The 21,595-nt window shown below is 35.7% G+C and overlaps 1 protein-coding gene across 1 annotated transcript; it reads left to right on the top strand.

Annotated features, from left to right (window-relative positions):
- The first annotated feature begins 330 nt into the window (after window positions 1-330).
- Window positions 331-21,039, top strand: LOC128220038 (uncharacterized). Its single transcript, XM_052928283.1, has 11 exons — window positions 331-439; window positions 12,280-12,309; window positions 13,397-13,503; window positions 14,228-14,381; window positions 14,621-14,764; window positions 14,962-15,129; window positions 15,332-16,141; window positions 16,501-16,585; window positions 17,048-17,108; window positions 18,986-19,361; window positions 20,912-21,039. The coding sequence occupies exons 1-11, from the start codon at window positions 331-333 to the stop codon at window positions 20,929-20,931; spliced, it is 2,064 nt and encodes a 687-aa protein (XP_052784243.1). The 3' UTR covers window positions 20,932-21,039.
- Window positions 21,040-21,595: the final 556 nt, after the last annotated feature.

Here is a 21,595-nt window from a genome sequence, read left to right as displayed (position 1 = left end):
AAAGATGTTGCACATGAGATCTGTAAAGTCACAAATAGACATTCATGAAATATATTGATAAGATTGCAAAAAAGCATTAAAATCTAAACCCTTATCTTGAATATAAAATTAAAAAAAAAATATAAGAATAAACTTTGTTAAAACTGTTTAATATAAATCAAATATAATAAAAACTTCAAAGAAAAATTGTCTTTGATCAATGCATTCTTTGCCAGGCAAACTGTTGGTGTTGTAGGTGTCAAAAAGACGTTCAAAGACGTGTGAGTGTGATTGAATAAGTGTCTTTTATTTCTTAATGTTTTGTGTTTTGGACTTTTGATAATATTTGTAATGTCTGATTCGGATTTTTGTATTGTGTGTGATAAGGTAGTGAGGCCGCTGCAACAGGCCATCACCTGCGATGAATGTGACAGATTGCAGCACCGAGTCTGCGTTACAGGTAAGTGTTAGCAATATTAATGTTTTGTAGACAACCCTAAAATGTATAATAAATATTTCAAGATATGGCTATGTATGTAACAGCGAGTTATCCCATAATTAATGTTATTTAGAATAAAATGCAAATGTTACCAAATATATCAAAGCTGTTGTCATTGACACCGGACTGGCAGAATATGTGTCAAAATGTTTATAACTAACATTGACACGTGGGCATTTGTGGACATTATACTTGAAACACACGCGTGTCTGACATGGTGTTATCAACATTTAAAGATATATATTAGCGGGTTTCTTTCATGTTTTTTTCTGTAAATTACTGAAGTCCAGCTTAGTTGACGATATTTATATCTCAGAATGGAGAGTGGGTATGGATAGCTGTAGTTCATTAAATATATATATATATAAAGAATTTAAATGTAATTACCAAGTTTCTAATTATATTTCTTTATTAGACAATATCAAATACAGACAAGTGCTTGCACAATTACGGCTATCTTCCCATAAGTTAAATATTGAAGTTGGCCGACATAATGGTATTGCAAGACATGATAGAAAATGTACCTATTGCAACCTTAACGATATAGAAGACAAATACCATTTCGTTTTAAGATGTCCACTATATGCTGATATTCGTAGAAGGCATTTGCCAAATTACTATTCAAGACATCCTAGTATGGAAAAAATATTACTTAACTGCAAACAGATGATAAACCTCTTCTGGTTAAATTAGCTATTTATTGTTTAAAAGCTTTCAAAGAAAGAAATGATTATGTTTGAGTACATATATGCTTTTTCTAGAAAAATTTATATCCTTGTACTGGATGTTATCCCATGTGTTTTGTAGATGTCTTAAGATTAGTTGTATTTGTACTGTTATCTTTGCGCTGATAACTATTTAGTGATCAAACCACTGTATTCTTTTAAAGTACCCTTGCCTAACATTTGCCTAAACGTTCCCCTATGGAGAGTAGGGAGTGAACACTCTCACAGGTATCTATAGGCGCGATGAAAGCTGTTGTTGTTGTTTTTTGTTGTTGTTTTTTTCTCTATCACTATATATATAGAAATTGAATAATGATTCATGCATTTATTCATCTATGTATTATTTATTTGTATGTGTATGCGTATTGTGTATGTTGTGTAATGTGACGATGAGCTGTTTATATGCTTAAAACAAAATAAATTTTCTGTTCTGTTCTGTTGATGTCAAAATGAAATTTCATGTCATAAAAGTATCAATAAATCTAAGATAATGCAGGATTAAATTTAAAGCTACGTGGCCAAAATTCAATCGTTTATATGTCTTGCCATATTTTGATCATTCAAATTCAACTGATAAATGTGGTAAACTGATTTTCCATATACCTTTACGTTTCAATGCATATTAAAGTTTGACACTGTTCCCAGAATATAAAAACAAAATACTTAATAGTTGTAAAAACTACGCTTTTTAAAATCATCTAGTTTAGTTAAAAGAATTATGTACCCTACTTATTTTAAATATAAAAATGCACGCTTATTCATAATTACGTTTCGTTGCTGTGGACTTTTTGTCATTTTTGTGACCTGAGTGTAGACGAATACACCTGTTAAGTGTCACAGTTTTCAACGCCTGACACACGTGTGGAATGTGACAATTCGCCATAAGACCGTCTGTCTCGAAAAAATATAACATATTATAACTATCAGATTTTTTTCATGAATTATTATCCATCTAAAAAGGTATCTTAGTTGATCAGAGTTGATAACTTCAAAGCATTTTTTGGTATATCAAAACGGGGAGTCAGCTAAATGGTGTCAGTCCGTTCTGCGCTACATTCAGCTCAGCGACGAGCCTACTGTTGAGGGGGTCAAAGAAGGTCAAGCGTACGCATCATCTCGTGTCGGAGGTAGCCCTTGGCCGTCAGCGTCGACAGCGTTATGTAAACATTGACGCCAGGATAATGACTGAGTGGGACTCATATGACTCGCATAATGTCACGTGAGAGGAAATTTGGAAAAATGTTGGTGCAATCTACGGCGGGCGATAGGTGCTTGATACAGTTTTTTTAGTGGACTTTATGTAAAACAAATATCATTATGCCTCTTGTAAATATTAGCAACATACTTAGTATATTAGTTTGAAGATTATTTCAAGATTTGTTTCAAGTATAAAGATACTTTTTTCACTGGAATCGATGTATTCTTATAAAATATTATCATGAATAAATGTATAAAAAAATATGTTCATATGTATATATGTGTTCAAGTAAAACGTTATTTTCTTTTAAATCTATTTTTTATTAATACCTTTTATACATATCAGATATATGGCTTTATGTCAATAAACATATCTCATTACAACTTCTATAAAAATAAAAATGAAATTTTATGTTTTTTTCTCTTATATTTAAAAATAGAAAACAAGATTAAAATAAGGGCTGAAACGTCTACGTAATCAGGGGCCGAAACGTCTACTGGATGGGGCCGATTTGGTAAGGGGCCGAAAAGGTAACCGTTTCAACAAGGGGCCGATTTGGTAAGGGGCCGATTTGTCTGGTAGCCTTGTGTATGACTTTAAAAGCTACACCCTATAGTCCAAAATAACAATAGGCATAACGTTGACACACTATGATAGGTATAATCCAAATAATTTACTCAAACAAATACAATAGTTCGATTGCTGCTGAAAAAAATCATTTGAAACATAAAAGCTATTTCACAAAATATTACATGACATGAACTCTTTAACCGCGTATGATATATTTCTTAATAGCTTTCATTTATAAAATAAGTTCTTTGCCGGGGTTTGCCGGGTCAGTCTTGAATGCCGGGATATGTGTGACGTCACACGGGGTGCAAACATGTGGTGTAGCTTACTATTGGATGTAGGGTAAAATGTCTTCGTATGTAAATGCTATACTTTCATTTTATTTTTCATTATTTTGTTCAATAAAACTCACCAAATTGCAACGGTACAACTATACTAAGAGTAACACGCAATGTTTGTCATAAAAAAGGCAATAACGCGTTAAATACACATAAGCAGGTACTTGACGCCCCACATTCACGTAAGTAGTTCTGTTGCTACGCAGGTGGTGTGTATTAATATATTCATGTTCAATATGTCGTGTCAGGCGACTAGTCGCGTTTCTGAAATACCGCTCTCTAAAGACTGTCGGCTTGCAGCCGACAGTCTAAAAACCCTCATAATTACGTTTTTACAGACTGAATCCAGTTTATCTAAATCATAAACTAATACGGAACATTTGCATGTTGTATCATGATATATTTGTATTGCTGTTATTGGCTTGAGAAAAGCGCTTAAACGAAAGAAGGGGCATTAACTGACAAATCGGAGTATGTGGTCGGTAGAATGGTAAGCCACCTTTTAGCTGCTAGGGTGGCCAACTTTGACTTGTAATGACATTAAACCTGAAAGTTAACACTTACTTATAAGCATAAAGAATAACAAAACATACATTTATCGTTGGGGAAAAGAGGTTTTAATTGCAAAGGGGTTGACATTGGTTTGTCCTGTTTTTATGTTTGAGCATTTGATGAAATGCGCCGGGTTAGAAGTATGATTAGATATGTTTTTTGAGGCCATCCTGCAGCTCAGGCAAAAACAAATAAAAAAGAACAACAATATCAGTTGTACCAGCGCTAGAGAATGTATAGTTTGAAAGTAATTAGTGGCTCCAACATTAAACTAAGGGAGCCAGTTTTAAGAGCCAGTGAAGCTACTGTAGCAGAAAATGCTTACTAAGCAGATACAGACGGGTTTTTAAAGAGACACGGTCGATGGAAGACAGATTCGGCCTAAGACCATGTGAAATTTTCATAACAAAGCAAATTAAATTATGAATGTTTCACGATTTGAATTGATTGTCGACTAAACTAACGTTTGTTTATTCTATCGTATGTCTTGCTCCGGCAAATGTGTTTGCTATAAACACAGTTTTCAGACTTACTAGTTTTGCACGTTACGTATTAAAGCGCAGAATATAGCGCACAAATATGAGTGCGCGGTTCAATCGGGTGTAAAGATCAGGAGACCTACTGGTTAACGGTTTAGGCGGGATACCGCTCATGACGATTATTTATACGCTCGAAAGCGAGCCATTGGTAAAGTACTTGACATGTCTTTCGATCCAGATTTGATCCGAATGATTCGATTGTGAATATGTTTTTACAAATATATCATACTAGTCTCATAACCGCTGGCTGGTCTCATCGGTTTGTAAGCGGAAGTCTGAAATGGGCAGGTGAGTGAAAACTTAATAATACCTAGTACACAAAGTGGGTTCTAGTATCTCCTGAGTGTGTTGGCATAACAAGTTAGTCCCTGAACACCAAACATAAAAAAGGGGGTCTTTTGCCACAGTCCAAACATTTGGAGTTGGGTTTTCTATTATGTAATATAAGCTTTTCAGAGTGTGGTAACGTGTAGTTGGTTCATTAAATAATCATACAGGTCTGTGTTTATATAAAACGAGAAAAACACTGTCAAAATATTTGGATTTCTAGACACGTCTCACCAGCACTGCTTTCAGCCACTCTGTCACACCCATTCGGGTTGCTGCTTGGTGAATAATTCGATTGTGAATATGTTTTTACAAATATATCATACTAGTTTCATAACCGCAGGCTGGTCTCATTGGTTTGTAAGCGGAAGTCTGAAATGGGCAGGTGAGTGAAAACGTAATTATTCTTAGTACAAAAAAGTGGGTTCTGGTATCTCCTGAGTGTATTGGCATAACAAGTTAGTCCCTGAACACCAAACATAAAAAAGGGGGTCTTTTGCCACAGTCCAAACATTTGGAGTTGGGTTTTCTATTATGTAATATAAGCTTTTCAGAGTGTGGTAACGTGAAGTTCGCTTATTCAATAATCATACAGGTCTGTGTTTATATAAAACGAGAAAAACACCGTCAGAATATTTGGTATTCTAGACACGTCTCACCAGCACTGCTTTCAGCCACTCTGTCACACCCATTCGGGTTGCTGCTTTTATCTAACATCTAACTTCTGTCCTAGCCATTACGACCTGGATTCCTCTGGATTTATCAACGACTAAATTATTTAAGCCGAGCGGCCTTTTATAAAGGAAATAAACTATAATCTTCAAGGGCATAACTCTGACCGTAAGCCTACTTACTAACTACTGACAAGAAACGGTTACATTACACTATTACTGTTCACCTCGTTACAAGAGTTTAAAATGGAAAAAAGTATATATGGTTTGGGTCTTTGAGGAGTCCTGAGGGACAAAGCAAGCGTTCGAGTATGGGTAGTTCCTACCTTTATAGAGGCATTAGGGACCAGTCATTGTAACAATCTATCTTATAAACGGATATGCTTCTGGTCTAAAACTTTTCTTTGGTGCTGTAGGATTTTATCAAATGACAAAGCAGGCGTTAAGGTGAGACACGTGCCTGCCACTATAAAGACAAGGGAGCAGGACTTTTAACTATATAGTTATATATAGAGAGGTTTTGGTCATGAGATCTTGTTTAAGTTCGTAGGTTTTAATTGCGAGTAGCACGAGAGAGTATTTGACATTTTAAGGCTTCGGGATAGTAGTATTGTGATTCGCTCATGTGTTTTAAGTTTCTGAGTTTTTGGAATTACTTTAGGAAGCCAATTTAAAGTTATTTGATAGATAGAATATATTATTGAATTTAACAGCTCAATCAATATTGTCAAAAAAGATCTTTATTATTTTACCAAAAAGGTCATGCAGCCAGAGAAAAAGACGGCGCATAATAATAGTTATGATAAGGGCACCGTCTGTGGTGATTTTGAAGAAGCGAAATTACTCAAGTTATCTATAAAGCAAACCAAAATTCATTATCCAATCTCTGCAATGATGTACATAACAACAATCTTTATCTCTGAATCTGACAACCACTAGATAAAGAGTTGTTTGTTTTGTCCATCAATGGTCAATGGCGTGCAAACCTCAAAAGTTTCACAGAATGGAAGCATGTTCGTGTGCTTTAATCACTTAATGTGCTTTTGAAAAACGCTCTATCGAATATACTGATGTTATTTGTAATAATTTTACACGGGCTGGATAATACGATTCCGATCAGGTCTAGCTGGATGAACTCGGTTTTATTTCGGGAAAAACAAGACTTTTATCTATCAAAATGGTTCTTTTTACCTATTTGTATATATCAATGATTTGTTTTATTTTTAAGTTTCCTCAAGTTAATGCATACTTTGATATGAATTACCATTTTTTTTTTTACTTTATTCGGGATCGTTGGGTTAAGAACGAGGTTTTGCACACAGACTAGATTGAACCCCAAGTAAATTTTCATTTTACTGACTGTTCCAAGGCGCTCTCTCACAATTCTTGATAAACACCCCTTAAGTTTTTATATAGTATATATGATCTGAGTTTTTTGTCGCGTTTTGTGCTGTTGTTCCATGTTTCTGATTTGTGATTGTTTGTTTTTGTGTTCTATGTCTTTGGCGTTGACCCTGTACGTGTCATTAAACATGTTTGATATTTAAACTTTCGCTTACTGTGCTTGTTACTGATGATTCTCGTAAAAATACTGTTAATGTATTACAACTACAATCCTTAAAGTGACACTCTCATTCAAAATCAATACATACACATGTATGATAAACAAAATTTGGAGTGTTAAACCTTTAACTACTAACTAAATAATGCATTTTTGGAATATACTAATTACTGATAACAAGATTGTAACCGTGTATTTGATAGCTGAAAACGCACACTTATTAAATTATTAGTGAATGCTAAAAGATTTACTGGGATACACTATAGTCTCATAAGGTAGAAAAACCATGCACTCTGCACTTTTTTCATCCAAATTAAACTCGGTATCCTTCATAAGAACCATTGTTTTCGACATTTATTCATTCTTTTTGGTTTATTAAAACTATTGTATTAATTGTGGTAAATCTTATTTAAGACTAAGTGTGCATCTTTAAGCTGTATCTCGTCTTTAAGTAATCAGAATCAGAGAAGCATGATTAACTAGTTGTTTGTAATCTTTACAACGACGAGCGGTTTCTGAGCATCATGTTACCATTCATCACCTTAAACTATGTATTTCATTGCATACAATCTGTTTTGATAAACTAGTTAAAGATGAGTATTATCTAGTAGCTCAGCAATGATTTCGTACATGTTTTCATCCTACCTGGTGGTGTACAAGCAAAAATAAAGAAATTGTGTTGCAATTAACATTGCTCCTATGTTGCATTGTATTTAAAATATTATACAAACGTAGATCGGTTGTCAGTTAAAATACATTACATCCAATTGAAAATCAACATGCCAAACGACAACACATTTGTTTTATTAAAAACAGTTTCCAGACATCGCTGTTGCCCCTCCTGGCTTCATTTTCATTCATTAAGATATGTTGATGGAGAAGTAAGAACAGAAACCTAAGAGTCCCTAAAACGTCTGTTACATAGGTGTATTTAACAGCATGTGAAGTATAGATAATACAAAAAAAAGTTCTTATACACGTATTCTGCTAGGTTCTACTTAATAGGCTGTAAAATCTAAGCAAGAATATATATATATATATATATATATATATATATATATATATATATATATATATATATATATATATATAAAACGTACTCCATCTTGTGTCCTCGATATAACATCGAGGCACAGTTTAGACACACATTATACGCATAACTCAAATGATAGTCACTCCGTATTAATATCTGATACAGATAACACAACATTATTTAGTGGTTACATTATTGGATTTTAAACTTGATCAATTTAACATTAACACCATAATTCCGAGACATGTTAGGTCAAATGTGGCTGAATAAATTGCTTTTTTTGATCATTTATAATCTTCGATAGAGGACACAGGCTCATACAATATCGAACTCGACAAACACTGCTTGAACGTCAGGCGCTCTTTTAACTGAGCTTACAACCACTGAAAACTGGCATATTAGATATTTCAAATCACAAAAATCTGTTTTTATACACACAGTAAAATTGTGTATGTATTTTCGATACAATCAAATTTTACATAAATATCGCTTCTATCACCTTGGAATAGGATCGGTTATTAATACAATGAAAAGTACATGTATACTAAGGGCCAAACCCATAGTACATCCAACACGTTCTTCAAACCAGCATCATTACTGAATAAAGGATTTAACTGGGGGTTAACTGGTATCAGAGTACTTACCACAAACGTGTCCCAACATTAACAAGTACAATACAATTCAATGATAAAAGCTTCGTTTGAGCGAACAGCTGTTTGGCAAGTATACGAGATATCAAATCAGTTTATACATTATCTTATACACCACAAGTAATCAACCAACAGATACACGCATCACCTGCAAACAGTTGCAAGTATTCTCTAAGGTACAACGTAATCTAGGGTTAGGGCACCCTACTGATACAAACTCGCGATTTTTAATATGATAAGTTTTTCACACTAATGAAATGTTATCACCACGTCTTCCAGGTAGTGCATTTTGTTCAAGTTTACTTTAGAACGACATGTATGATTACCGATAAAAATAGGAAGTGTCAGAGGATCAAACTAGTGTCTCCATTGGGAGAGGAAAGTGAGAAAGCACGAGAAATGCCTTAAAATAATTCCCTATAATTTACGTTGTTTGCGAAATTCCACTTAAAACAATGTCTGAAAAAAATACTTGTCGACCCACTTATCTTTCCTGGACGTATCCACTCTGCTGCAGACAATGAGTAGGTATACACTCATATAATAATAATAATAATAATAATATGTACGTGGTCAAACATTATTCATTATCTTAAGTTGTATATTATCGAACGTGTTGTTATCTATAAATACTTTATTTAGACTTCCTAGATGACACTAGGCAATTCCTAAGGAGTGAGCCGTGATAATTTATCATTTGGCACGATACAAATACTTGAAATGTTTTGTTGAAAGGGTTTAATTGTGGAAAAAACTTCGCTTTCGTCTGATGTGTTAAAAAGGAAAGTCAAGGGATAATTTAATGCTTTATTTAATTTATAATACGTGTCAGCATAAACTATTTTGAATGGATTTTAATTTATAAACATTTATGGAACGTATGATTAACGAATGGAGTAATTATATTGTGTATAAAAAACGAGTAATAGGTACAATGTATAGTAATACAAGAAACTTCCTGCCTTGTAATAAGGCATACCATATCTACGTTTCGAGTGAAATACTTATGGTGGGCTTATACGAGATTCTAATATAATTAATACAAAGGAAAGTACAGGAACAGTCCCAGGAGCTTGGATGAAAACATGTACTGTAACATAGTAGTGTTTAAAGGAACATAGGTTAGAAGCTCGACAGCCAGATATTAGGACTTGTGGATATGCTTTATTCTTGGATGTTATTTTTTTCTGAGATATATATTTTTCTGATAACGAGGGTGACAAACGACAACAAACAAAAGAATTATGAATATCAGAACTGAAGTTATGAATAAGGCGTGAGGTTTCCGTCTTAGAAATCACAACTGTGTTTAAAAGGTTGATGTTGTACGATACATTCGTTTAGGAAGAATAGGAAAGACTTTTGATGGGCGAAAAAGGATTGATATTGGCCTGGTCGCTGATAATGCACTTGTCAGCCCTCGGTGTAATAGATGGGCAAGCAGGTCGGTTTGTAATGTCGTCCCATGCTGATAAGAGTATTTGTTCTGTCAGCAAGATTAATCTTAATCAACTACAAATATCAATAGACTTAAGTAGATGTTAAACCATTTCTTTCTTTAATCTACATGCATTTGTTAAATTTTATAATAAATAGAGAGATAAAATTATGATCTAGTATGTATATATTTATGTATGCAGTGAATATCGCCATATACTATATACCTGTATATGACAAATCCACTTGAAATACCTATCGCAAATTACGGTAGTACTTTTCCACTCCAGTGCGGTGTTAAAATGACGTCATAAAACCAATTAGTGCATCAGTAAAATGAAATTTATTCAGTAAATATGTGTATTTTAAGTGATTTAAACCAGTAATTAATAAAATATAAGAATTTATTATTACTGTATTTTGATCCAGAATGTCGTATTGTAATCTTATTTATTTTGTAGATATTGATTTCACCAGCCTATTCCCTCGTGAAATCTGAACCTGAAAAACCCCACTCGAGTCAAATACATTCTTCCGGATCAAAGAGCTGTACTAATACCCCTATAATAGCATGCGCTTTACTGTTATTGATAGAGTTTTATCCGTATATTTAAATAAATGATATTTCAATTCTGAAAGTAGTGAAATGACGAATTGAAATAGTCCACTATTTATAAATATTAGCTTCCAAGTCAAACGTCAGCGTGCACTGGGCTGAAACACGGATGAAAATACGTCATTTAAGAAATGACGTAACGTTTACACACGATTTTGCACCTTTTAAAACTACTATTAATTTTATTTTATATCCGTTGGAGTTATGTATTTTTTTTTTTTCATTTTAACTCAGAATTGCAATATATTTCACCTCGTGAACGTTATAAGAAGATATCCCCTATTGTGTCTACGCAAGACATGCAATTTAGCTTTCGGTGGTCAATCGGTGAAATGGTGTGTTCCCACTTTCCAAACCACTATTTTTTTCGTTTAGAAATTGAGGTAGGGGTTGGGGAGATGTATTGTGTGTTATAACAATAGAGTCGGTCGTTGATGATTGGCGAAAATTGCTATACTGTGCTGAAAAAGTCGCCTTGCTCGTTTTGAGAAAGTTGTTCTTAAATTTCATAAAATAACACAAATATAGAGCTGGATTTTTTTGCAATTCATAAAAGTTCATATAATTAAAAATGCAAGAATGTACTATACTATAAAGAAAACAGTAAAATAACAAAGCACTTGAGTGAAATGATGAATATTTATATATAAAAAACATAAGTGTACAGGACTATTAATCAGAACATATCAAAGAATTGATAGTAAATTGTAAAAATATAATTACACCGCACACTATAGATATAACTATATTCTTCAACAACACATTTTAACAGTAATTTCGCATCGCAGATTTTGTTGACACAGTTTAAGTAGCGAAACCCCGTTTTCTGGTTTTCAGGCTGTACACGTAATCATTTAGAACTAGAGTCTGGCCTCCTCTGCTATTCTCTATAAACCATTTATTTACCAGTTTGTTTGCACTTTTAGGTGGATTATGAATGCTGAAAAAATTGACCCTCTTTTTATGCTATGATTTACAGTTATTAAGTTCTTTTTTCTTAGTTACCAACTGTTGATTACCAGGGATGTCTTAAAAGGACTCATCAGTATTGTTTCCAGAATAAATTGCAATCAGTTTTGAATGGGGTTGTTTTACAGTTTGTATTTTATCTATACACAAAGAAATTATTTCTGTTTTAATAGATGTGCATTGCAAACAAATGACAAACTTATGGTTATATTCTACAATAAGTATGTATTTGAAACAGAGTGAAACAAGATATCCGTAACAAAAAATAGTGCAATAATATACTGCAAGTATACTCCAAGTACAAGTTTTTGTGTGTTGTTCATTTTTTGTTGAACAGTAAGGAAAATACAGGTACGTTTGAGGTGCGAAGAGATAATTAGTGATTATTTGAAAGTGAGAAAATTAGCGGTTGGGAAAGGGGGAACAAACCGGTGAAATCTATCTAGATCTTACACTGAAAATAAATAAATTATCATTTAAAAACTTAAAACAGTCGAATTGCTTAGTATGAAGTGAAAGCTGAACATTTAGTACAATAACCCATTACAATAAAGCAAGCAAGACAGATTACACACGGACCTGTATTGATTAAATATGTCTCGATCATTACTTCAGAGCAACACAGCGAATGGATTAGGACTGAAGGTAGGTGCATCGTTTTGATTTGTTTTCAGTTTCCAGATTAAGTAGCAAAATTAGAAATAGTATTTCAAGAATTATATATGCCATGTGGTTGTGTGCTAAATTTGTAAAGATCGACTTATTTGTTTGGCTTTATCTTAGAATTGATTTTAAATGGTGCTTTGGACATATGTGCATGTCACACTTCACGTCATATGTCAACTGTATGCTTTGGGCCTTAGAGGCAGTCATGAAACAAAAATGTCCGCCATCTATACCCGTGTATTACGTACACCTCTCTTAGCACCCAACTGTCCGCCACCCATATCCGTGTATCACGTAAACAGTTCATGGCACCCAACTGTCCGCCACCTATATCCGTGTATCACGTAAACAGTTCATGGCACCCAACTGTCCGCCACCTATATCCGTGTATCACGTAAACAGTTCATGGCACATAACTGTCCGCAACCTTCATAGGTTTATGAATTACACCTCTCTTTCACACCCAACTGTCCGCCACCTATATCCGTGTATCACGTAAACAGTTCATGGCACCCAACTGTCCGCCATTTATACCGTATAGTACGTACACCTCTCTTTGACACCCAACTGTCCGCCATTTATACCGTATAGTACGTACACCTCTCTTAACACCCAACTGTCCGCCATTTATACCGTATAGTACGTACACCTCTCTTAACACCCAACTGTCCGCCATTTATACCGTATAGTACGTACACCTCTCTTTGACACCCAACTGTCCGCCATTTATACCGTATAGTACGTACACCTCTCTTAACACCCAACTGTCCGCCATTTATACCGTATAGTACGTACACCTCTCTTTGACACCCAACTGTCCGCCATTTATACCGTATAGTACATACACCTCTTTTGGCGTCAAAATGTACGCCACCGACACCCGTTTATTATGTTCACCGATTATGGCACCAAATTGTCCGTCACCAAGATTCAAGATTTAGCTTATTTATCAAGTAACTTGTACACAAAGTGCTCCTCATTACATGATAGATATAATACATTCAATTAAACATATACAACGATAACATGACCACCACCAATAACCATGATCCACGTACTTGTCTAGGTTGCGTTCGAGTGACGAACTGGACACAGGAGTTCAACCTGACCAACAACTGCCCTACAGCTTGTTTTCGAGCATGTGGATCCGCTGTGGCCTCTGTGGCCCTGCAGGTATACATTATAAACATTAGCCAGTTACCGTTCATCGGTCTATACCAACTCATTGAATGTATAGCACGTGAATAATTTAATATGTTTGTTATGCTTGGTGACCCAGTAACGGTGAACGTAAGACTTTCTCAACATCTATTGAATTCAATTGATGTCTTTATTATTTTATGTCTATGCTATCAAACGCAATAAATGTATTTACACTTGCATGTGAAACGTGTATGTAAACATTATTTATATCAACCCGGGGTCATTCTTGTTTGTATTTTGGGACTTTATTACTGTGATTATATATTCAACAAATCCCCTTCCCAAACGATGCACGATAATTACAAACATTTTAAGTTAATCAAATGTTTCAAAAATACCATATACAGAACATTGGGGCTAAATTTATGATTCTGCTTGTACTAATTTGACAGAAAAGATCACCATACACCATAATTGGGAATAGACTCGCCTGGAGTTGTATTCTATGTTCACTTAATCATAACAGTCATAACACCACCACCATCAACATCATGATCAATATGATCATCATCATCATCATCATCATCATCATCATCATCATCACCACCACCACCACCACCACCACCACCATCATCATCATCATCATCATCATCATCATCATCATCATCATCATCATCATCATCATCATCATCATCGTTTATGAGCTTAAATGTTAACCAGTCTAGATGTTAATCCTTTGTTTATTAATTCTCAGAATGACTCATGTCGGTGCAATGTGTCATCGAAGGCTGTCCTACAGATGAACCCAGTAGTCTGTACTGGGGATGTCCTCGCCCATTGTGGCTGTGTGTACAATAATTCTGCATCCGGTGTTCGTCGTTATTGGTCTCTGCACCATGTTGGTATATGTACGTTTTAGTCAGAATTCAGATTTTGGATATAACTTTTGCTTGATGCATTAAGTGGAAATTTCAAACGATTAAGTGCGAACAAATTGCTTTATTCTACTTTCCTAAAACAAGAAATATCTCATAACGGTTCTATCTTGGGCTTGACATGAGAAAAAAACATTTTTGATGTGATGAAATCTGAAATCAGGTCTGCACAACAATGTTTGTCTCTGATTTTTATTAACATTATTCTTCAGTAGATGATGATCATCTACCAAGTGGACTAAGGGCAGGTTCTCTCGCAAACAAAGGCTGTGTTTCTGTGACACTGGAACCCAGGAAGCCACCTTCCTACCATCTGGATAAATGTAGTGAACAGCACCAGACCTTATGTTATGAACGTGAGTATAAGAAATGGCTCTAAGATACATTTTTACTTATAAACCATTGACGTTGACCAATATAAGAAACATTCACCACGCCGTGCATTGCTACACGTTCGCGTTTTCGACATCGGAGCATTAGTTCTTCAAATTTAAAGTAAACATTTAAGTTTTCGTATTCGTCTCATTAAATTTTGATTTTGTTCGAATTTCAGACACATCTGGGGAATGTTTTGCAGACATATTGTTAGCATCGTGGGTTGAACGCACTTGCCACTCGTTAGTGAGCATACCGATTGGAGATATTACCCGCGTGAATACGTGCACAGAATTAAATCTTAGAGGAACGTTCTGGATGGGCCTCTCACTCCTTCTGATGAACGGCATGTGCTTATTCATACTATTAGAACTATACTATACTTTGATTTACCAACCAGGTTATTTACAACATATTTGAATGTCAGTGGAATTTTATCCAAAATTAAAGACGTCCGAATTTTAAATCAGAATACACGATGTGCCTTACAAACTTTCATAAACTGTTCATGAATTGGTACTTATATATAAGTATACTTTTCATTTCAGACCCAGTGTACGCACCAGCTTTGCCAATAGGGATGCATTCAAGTATTGGTGAGCTGAAAGCAAGTTTTAACTTCAACATACAAAGTGACATTTACACAACAATGACAATTGAAACGAGTGAATATCAAACAACAGTTGTAAGAGTTACATCTACGGAGGCAAACATCAAAAGCAATGAGCCTCGGACTTCCTACTCTAGTCAGTCAATCGATTCAATTGAAACTGAAATAAAGTTTTTGTCAGAGATGGTGCATGATATGTCAAAGACGGTGCATATTATGACAGATAAATTGCCCCATTTGTCAGAGATGGTGCCTGATTTGTCAGAGATGGTGCCTTATATGTCAGAGAATGTCACTGGTCTGTCAGAGAAGGTCCCTGGTATGTCAGAGAAGGTCCCTGGTATGTCAGAGATGGTCCCTGGTATGTCAGAGAAGGTCCCTGGTATGTCAGAGATGGTCCCTGGTATGTCAGAGAAGGTCCCTGGTATGTCAGAGATGGTCCCTGGTATGTCAGAGATGGGCACTGGTATGTCAGAGAAGGTCCCTGGTATGTCAGAGATGGTCCCTGGTATGTCAGAGATGGTGCCTGATATGTCAGAGTTGGTCCCTGGTATGTCAAAGTCGGTACACAGCGTTACTTCACGTAATCATCATAATTTTCACGAATCTTCTTTGATATCACCTACTACCAGCTCTCATGTTGTGACCGAACGTTCAGATATATTCGACTCAAGCCAAACATTCAACCGCGAAACGGCTGGCTCAGAGATACCAAAGGCGGATGCTTTGCATGGAAATACAAACTCCGGTAAAAATTTCTGTTGTAACATTAGCACACTGTATGAAAGCAGATGAATGACAGTAGCATTATTTACACATTCAATTTATGTGATATTTACTTTTGATTTTCTTTATTTCAAAAATATGATTTCTTGTGTCATTCAAAATAATTATATAATTATGTATTATGTATATTGTAACACCATAAAACCCACTTTGAGAAAAAAAACAAAAACTGTGTTAATACATATACAAATAAGGATAAGAAGGCTTAACTGATATGTGTATAATTATTACTCATACACTGTTATGGGTTTAAGAATGATTATCTGATTTGTGAAGGATATAGTACCTATCTAGTTACATGGGTACAAATTTACGTTTCAGGTCTACAACAACTTGTTATCGCTATTTGCGTGCTCACATCTCTTTTGGTCCTGGTAGCCATCGTTGGTATGGTATGTCTGCTCAGGTATTAACCCTACCTTTCGCATTTATTTTACATGTACAATTGATGCATAATGATAATGTAATAAACATTATTTTATACTCGGTTATCTCAGGTCGGTCAGCTTTGTTAGTTCCAAACTTCATTTATTTTACATCAATATTAAAGAAAGGAAACACATGCTAAGTCACTCTCGTTGACACGATGTTTCACGAGAGGGTGGTCGCGTGTTGTCATTCTTCTTAGTTGTCATAGGCACGCTTGGTATGGTATGGTTGATGATGTACCTGCCGTACATTCTTTATATAAGAAGTCGTTAGGTCGATATTAAAGTGACATCTTTGTTTTAATATTTGCAATAAATGTGCAAAAATGACTGTTTAAGAATTGTACGTAAAGTGGTTTATGTTAGTCACTCACCTTTAAACGTTTGAAAAACTAATCACGTATTGGCCTTACCGTAACATAGCATAACTTCTTTTTCAGGAAATTGTCTGAAATACACAAGGATATGATCACACTCTCCAAGAGCCGACGCTTTAACAACGTACGTTCCCTTTCTTAGATTATACAAATGTAATTAACCAGGCTTCAACAAAAAAAACTCAGGTTATTATGCACCAGTGAATTGTAACCACGCCCCCGTCAGGTCCGGGGTTATACCGGGGAAAGCGGGGGAAATGGGTCGTGTTTTACCTTCCATGTGCCGCAGCGCCGAGTGTATGAGGTGGTTTTCTTTTCGCGCCAAAAATAGCGGGGAATGGGCCTTACCTAGGATATCCCCGGGTGCGGGGGCATTTGGCGGGGATTTTACCTGCAGTTTGTCCCAGCAAGGCGGGGATTTTACCTGGGAATGGCTGGACCGAAAGTCAAAGTCCCCGCTATTCCCCAGACCTGGGGGCCGTGGTTAGAATTGACTGGTGCATTAGAATGAGGATGTTGTTAAAAGAGTGGTCGGACGTACGGATGGTGATAATTACTATACTTATGATTAATGGGTAATGATGGGACTTGGTGTGTATGTATCTTATGCGAAGAACTAGCTTGGGATTGCTATTGAGGAGGATGGGGGTCACTCTAGGTCACTGTAACTAAAAATAAAAAAAATGGTTTCCACTCAATAACTTATGTAAGGATTAATGGATAGTTATTGAATTTTGGTGAGTAGGTAGCTTGTATATGAAGAGCTAGCTTGCGATTGCTTTTGAGGGGGGTTTGTGTCAAATACATGGTAAAGATTTTTGAGTAGGTTGGGGTCAAGGTCACTGTTACTAAAAAAGAAAAACAAATGTTTTCCGAGCAAAAACCTTTTTAGTAAGGATTGGTGGATAGTGACTTGTTGTGCAGTAAGCGTTGTGCAGAACTAGTTTGGGGTCATATAAAGGGGTAGGTTCAATGTCACTTTTATTAAAAATAGAAAAAGGATTTCCGACCAATAACGACGTAAGTACAGTCGGATAAATAGTGAATGAGTGAGATAGGTACAATCTCTGTTAAGTATGTAGTTTATGTGAATCGCTAGCTTGGGAAATCTTTGAGGGTGATGTCAAGCTCATGAAACGTATTTTGAAGCTGCAGCGAAACTAAACACATAAGATACTTAACTAGAGTAATTTTCAGTTATTTCTCTTGTTCATAAAAGTAAAGTGAAAGTCTGCTGCTCATAAAAAAACAATGGGATATAATTTCTACATTTCCATATGGAAAGCGTGCTTTTGCCGCATAGAAGCGCTTCTAGTTACAGCACTGTATTTATAACCTCGGTGGCACGATGTTACGGGAGATTGGTGATGTTTTGTAAAGGAAACCGGAGTGCTCAGGCCGGGAATCTAACCCGGGACGCTTTGGTGAGAAGCAAGTGCGCTTACCACTGCGTTAACAGGACAATGTACATATGTTGCCTAAGACAATACGCACGCGTTCGACCCATCGCATAATAATGAGTTGATTTAACAACTCAGAGCCGTTTTAGCCATGCTTCTAATTTGATGAAGAAAGTCCTTACAAAACTTTCGAACTACCGTGTTGAGATATGAACCAACTCGCACATGTCTGCATGTATATATTTAAACATTTGACCACTATAAACGAACAACTGAAACTTGTTTAAAATTTTACAAATGCGAGTGTATTACTTAGAACTGTCCAGAGTCGGCAGTTGAAGGCAGTGCCTTATGTCATGATATAATTGCCGTCATCTTGATAACGCTTAAGTCTTGATACGATGTAAAGTTTTTCATGAGCAACAACTCGATATTTTGAATCATAGCATATCTTTCTAGTACATAATTCTGAAATAAAAATACTTTAACAACCCGCCATTTTGTTCCGCATCCAACATTTCCCTCATTTAAGCTTCTGCAAAAATAAATGACGTTGGACCTCCTATACAATGTCATTGAATTTCTTCACGATATTTTGTAGACATTAACCGCTGCGGAAGATCAAGCGAACGAATCTGTGACGAATGCTCGGACACGCCGTGCCCGATATGTCCGGAACTTGGATGATATTTCGCCGGAAGGCATTCAGGACGGTAGAAATGGTGACGCTTATCACTTTGAACACACGCGGGATCAGCAATTGAACGAGTATGGTCCCCAGATGGATTACTTCCACTCTCAAAATGACCCTCAACATTCACGTTACAGTCCTGAACCATGGCCACAGTTTTCCAGAACTCACAGAGCTAACACTAGATCGTACGGCGATCATTCGCAGTATATGTACTCGGGGGGACGGGATTATAACTACGGGTATAGAAGTAACCAAGCCAATCACAACCCTCTCTACAACCAAGGTTCTCATAGAACCTTTTCATTTTAATATATTAGAATAGTTCTTTATGGAAGAGTTATGCGGTGAAACTGTATCGGTCTATTCCAGAAACATACCTTTAAGGTTGTCTTAAAGGTTTCGTTAGAAGTGCGATGGTTGAATAGATTTGCAACATTATGTTTTATTACTATAATCTAGATGTTTTTTATCTGTCTGTTTATACAAAATCAGTTTTATGTAACTGTCTTTTCTTAATACAAAATATTTTTAATAGTCTAGTTATTTATACGTATTACTATTGATAGAATAAATTTTCGTTATCTATAGTTTTTTAAATTATTATCATTATTAAGTTTGTTCATCCTCAATTGTGCGCCTTTACTAGTTTACATAGAATTATTATGATAAATAAGGTTCAGTCATTGCATTTTTGATTATATTTCAATGATCATTTATTAAAATCTATCATCGCAATGATCTCTTATTGAACAACCATATTAGCATAATGCACCAGTCAATTCACGCTCCCCAAGGTCCGAGAAAAAGCGGGGAATTTGACTAAGCGGTCCAGCAAATAGCGGTTCAATTCCCCCAAACACAACGGGAACATCCTAGTTAAGGCCAAATCCCCACTGTTTTCGGTTCAAAAACAAAACCACCGAATTTGCTTAGCACGGCCCTTTTCCCAGCTATCCTCGGTATACCCCCGGACCTGAGGGAGGGGGCGTGGTTACAATTGACTGGTGCAGAACTCCAGACTGAATAATGTAATCCGACTTGTTGATCAATCAAACTTATTCAGTACAAAGTTATGCGCTTAAACAGTTACCGAGGGTAGTTAACATTAGATAAGTAATTCACAAGTTAGGTAGTGGACAAATTGAATTTGGTAAAATTTGACAAACAGCCAGAGTTAATCAATCGAAATAGAATTCATGTGGTGTATTTGATTGTCATTAACATACCTACCAAGAATGCGGTCCTTAAGCATTCATAAGTTATTGATGTGGAACGAACTTTAAGCTCAAGGTCACCACAACCTTGATCTTTGACCAACTGACCTGATAATCGTGAGGCTTCATCACCTGGTTATGACAAATCTGCATATCAAGTTCGGGATTCCTTGGCCCTAGCTTTCAAGTTATATAGGAAACAGGTTTCAGCTCAAGGTCACCATGACTTGAGCATTTATCCCACTATAGTGGTTGAAGCATCATTATACACAAGTTGAAAAACTATCATAACATAGAAAGATAAATGGGCTGGTTTAAGAATCAATTTTAATGTATATTTGAAGCCATAAAATAAAAAAGCAGCAATTTAAATTCAAATACCATGTGTATAAGTAGTAGAGGAGTAGGTTATTAGGTTCTACACTTGTCAATGCAATCAATTTATATACCAAGTATCAATTTGATCCCTTTAGGACGTTCCAAACAATGTCCTGAACAAGCACCAATTATGGAAAATATCAGGTTAAGGGAGCGATACATTTTACTTTTGTACTGTACTTCCTCTTATTTACATCCATCTACATTTCAAGTTGCATTTCAATCCCTTTTGTTCTTTCAGACAAGATCAAGGAATGGTAAAGGGAGGATAACTAAAACGATGCAGCGCTAGAATATCTTTAGTACTTTCCAAGATATGAACCGGACAAACTCAAATTTACAAAAACTATCAGATAAGGGTAGTTTTAGGGGAAATTACAAAAATACATGCATGACAGGTTATGGTTTTTGGCTTCTGCACTTCCTCGTATTTCAATATATCTACATGTCACGTTTTATTTCAATCCCTTTAGTTTGTTTCTAAGATTTGGCCCGGCAAACGTCAAGTGTATTAAAATGGTTAAGGGGAGATAACTTATTTGATATGCATGATAAGATTATGGTTCGTGTGCACTGCACTTAATCTCATTGTCATCTATTTGTATACCAGGTGTTATTTCAATCCCTGAAGTGTTTTGAAATAAATAACCTCGACAAGCGCCACTTATGAGAAACTGGTAAAGGGGAAATAGCTTCATAAAAATGCACGACATGATTATCGTTCACTTCCTCTCACTGCCATCTAACAATATACCATTTTTTAAAAAATCTCATCAGAAGTTCAAAAGTTATTCCCCAGCCAAGAGCGTGACAGACGGGCGGACGGACAAAGCGGCCACTAAATGCATTTCCTTCTGGGAGCATAAAAATCTGACTTCTGAAAACAACGTATTTAAAGTTTAAAGAGTTTGTTTCTGTAGCTTTT

The sequence above is a fragment of the Mya arenaria genome, chromosome 15 (assembly GCF_026914265.1).
Source record: "Mya arenaria isolate MELC-2E11 chromosome 15, ASM2691426v1".
NCBI classification, from domain to species: Eukaryota; Metazoa; Mollusca; class Bivalvia; order Myida; family Myidae; genus Mya; species Mya arenaria.
This window is presented reverse-complemented; position numbering and strand designations above follow the sequence as displayed.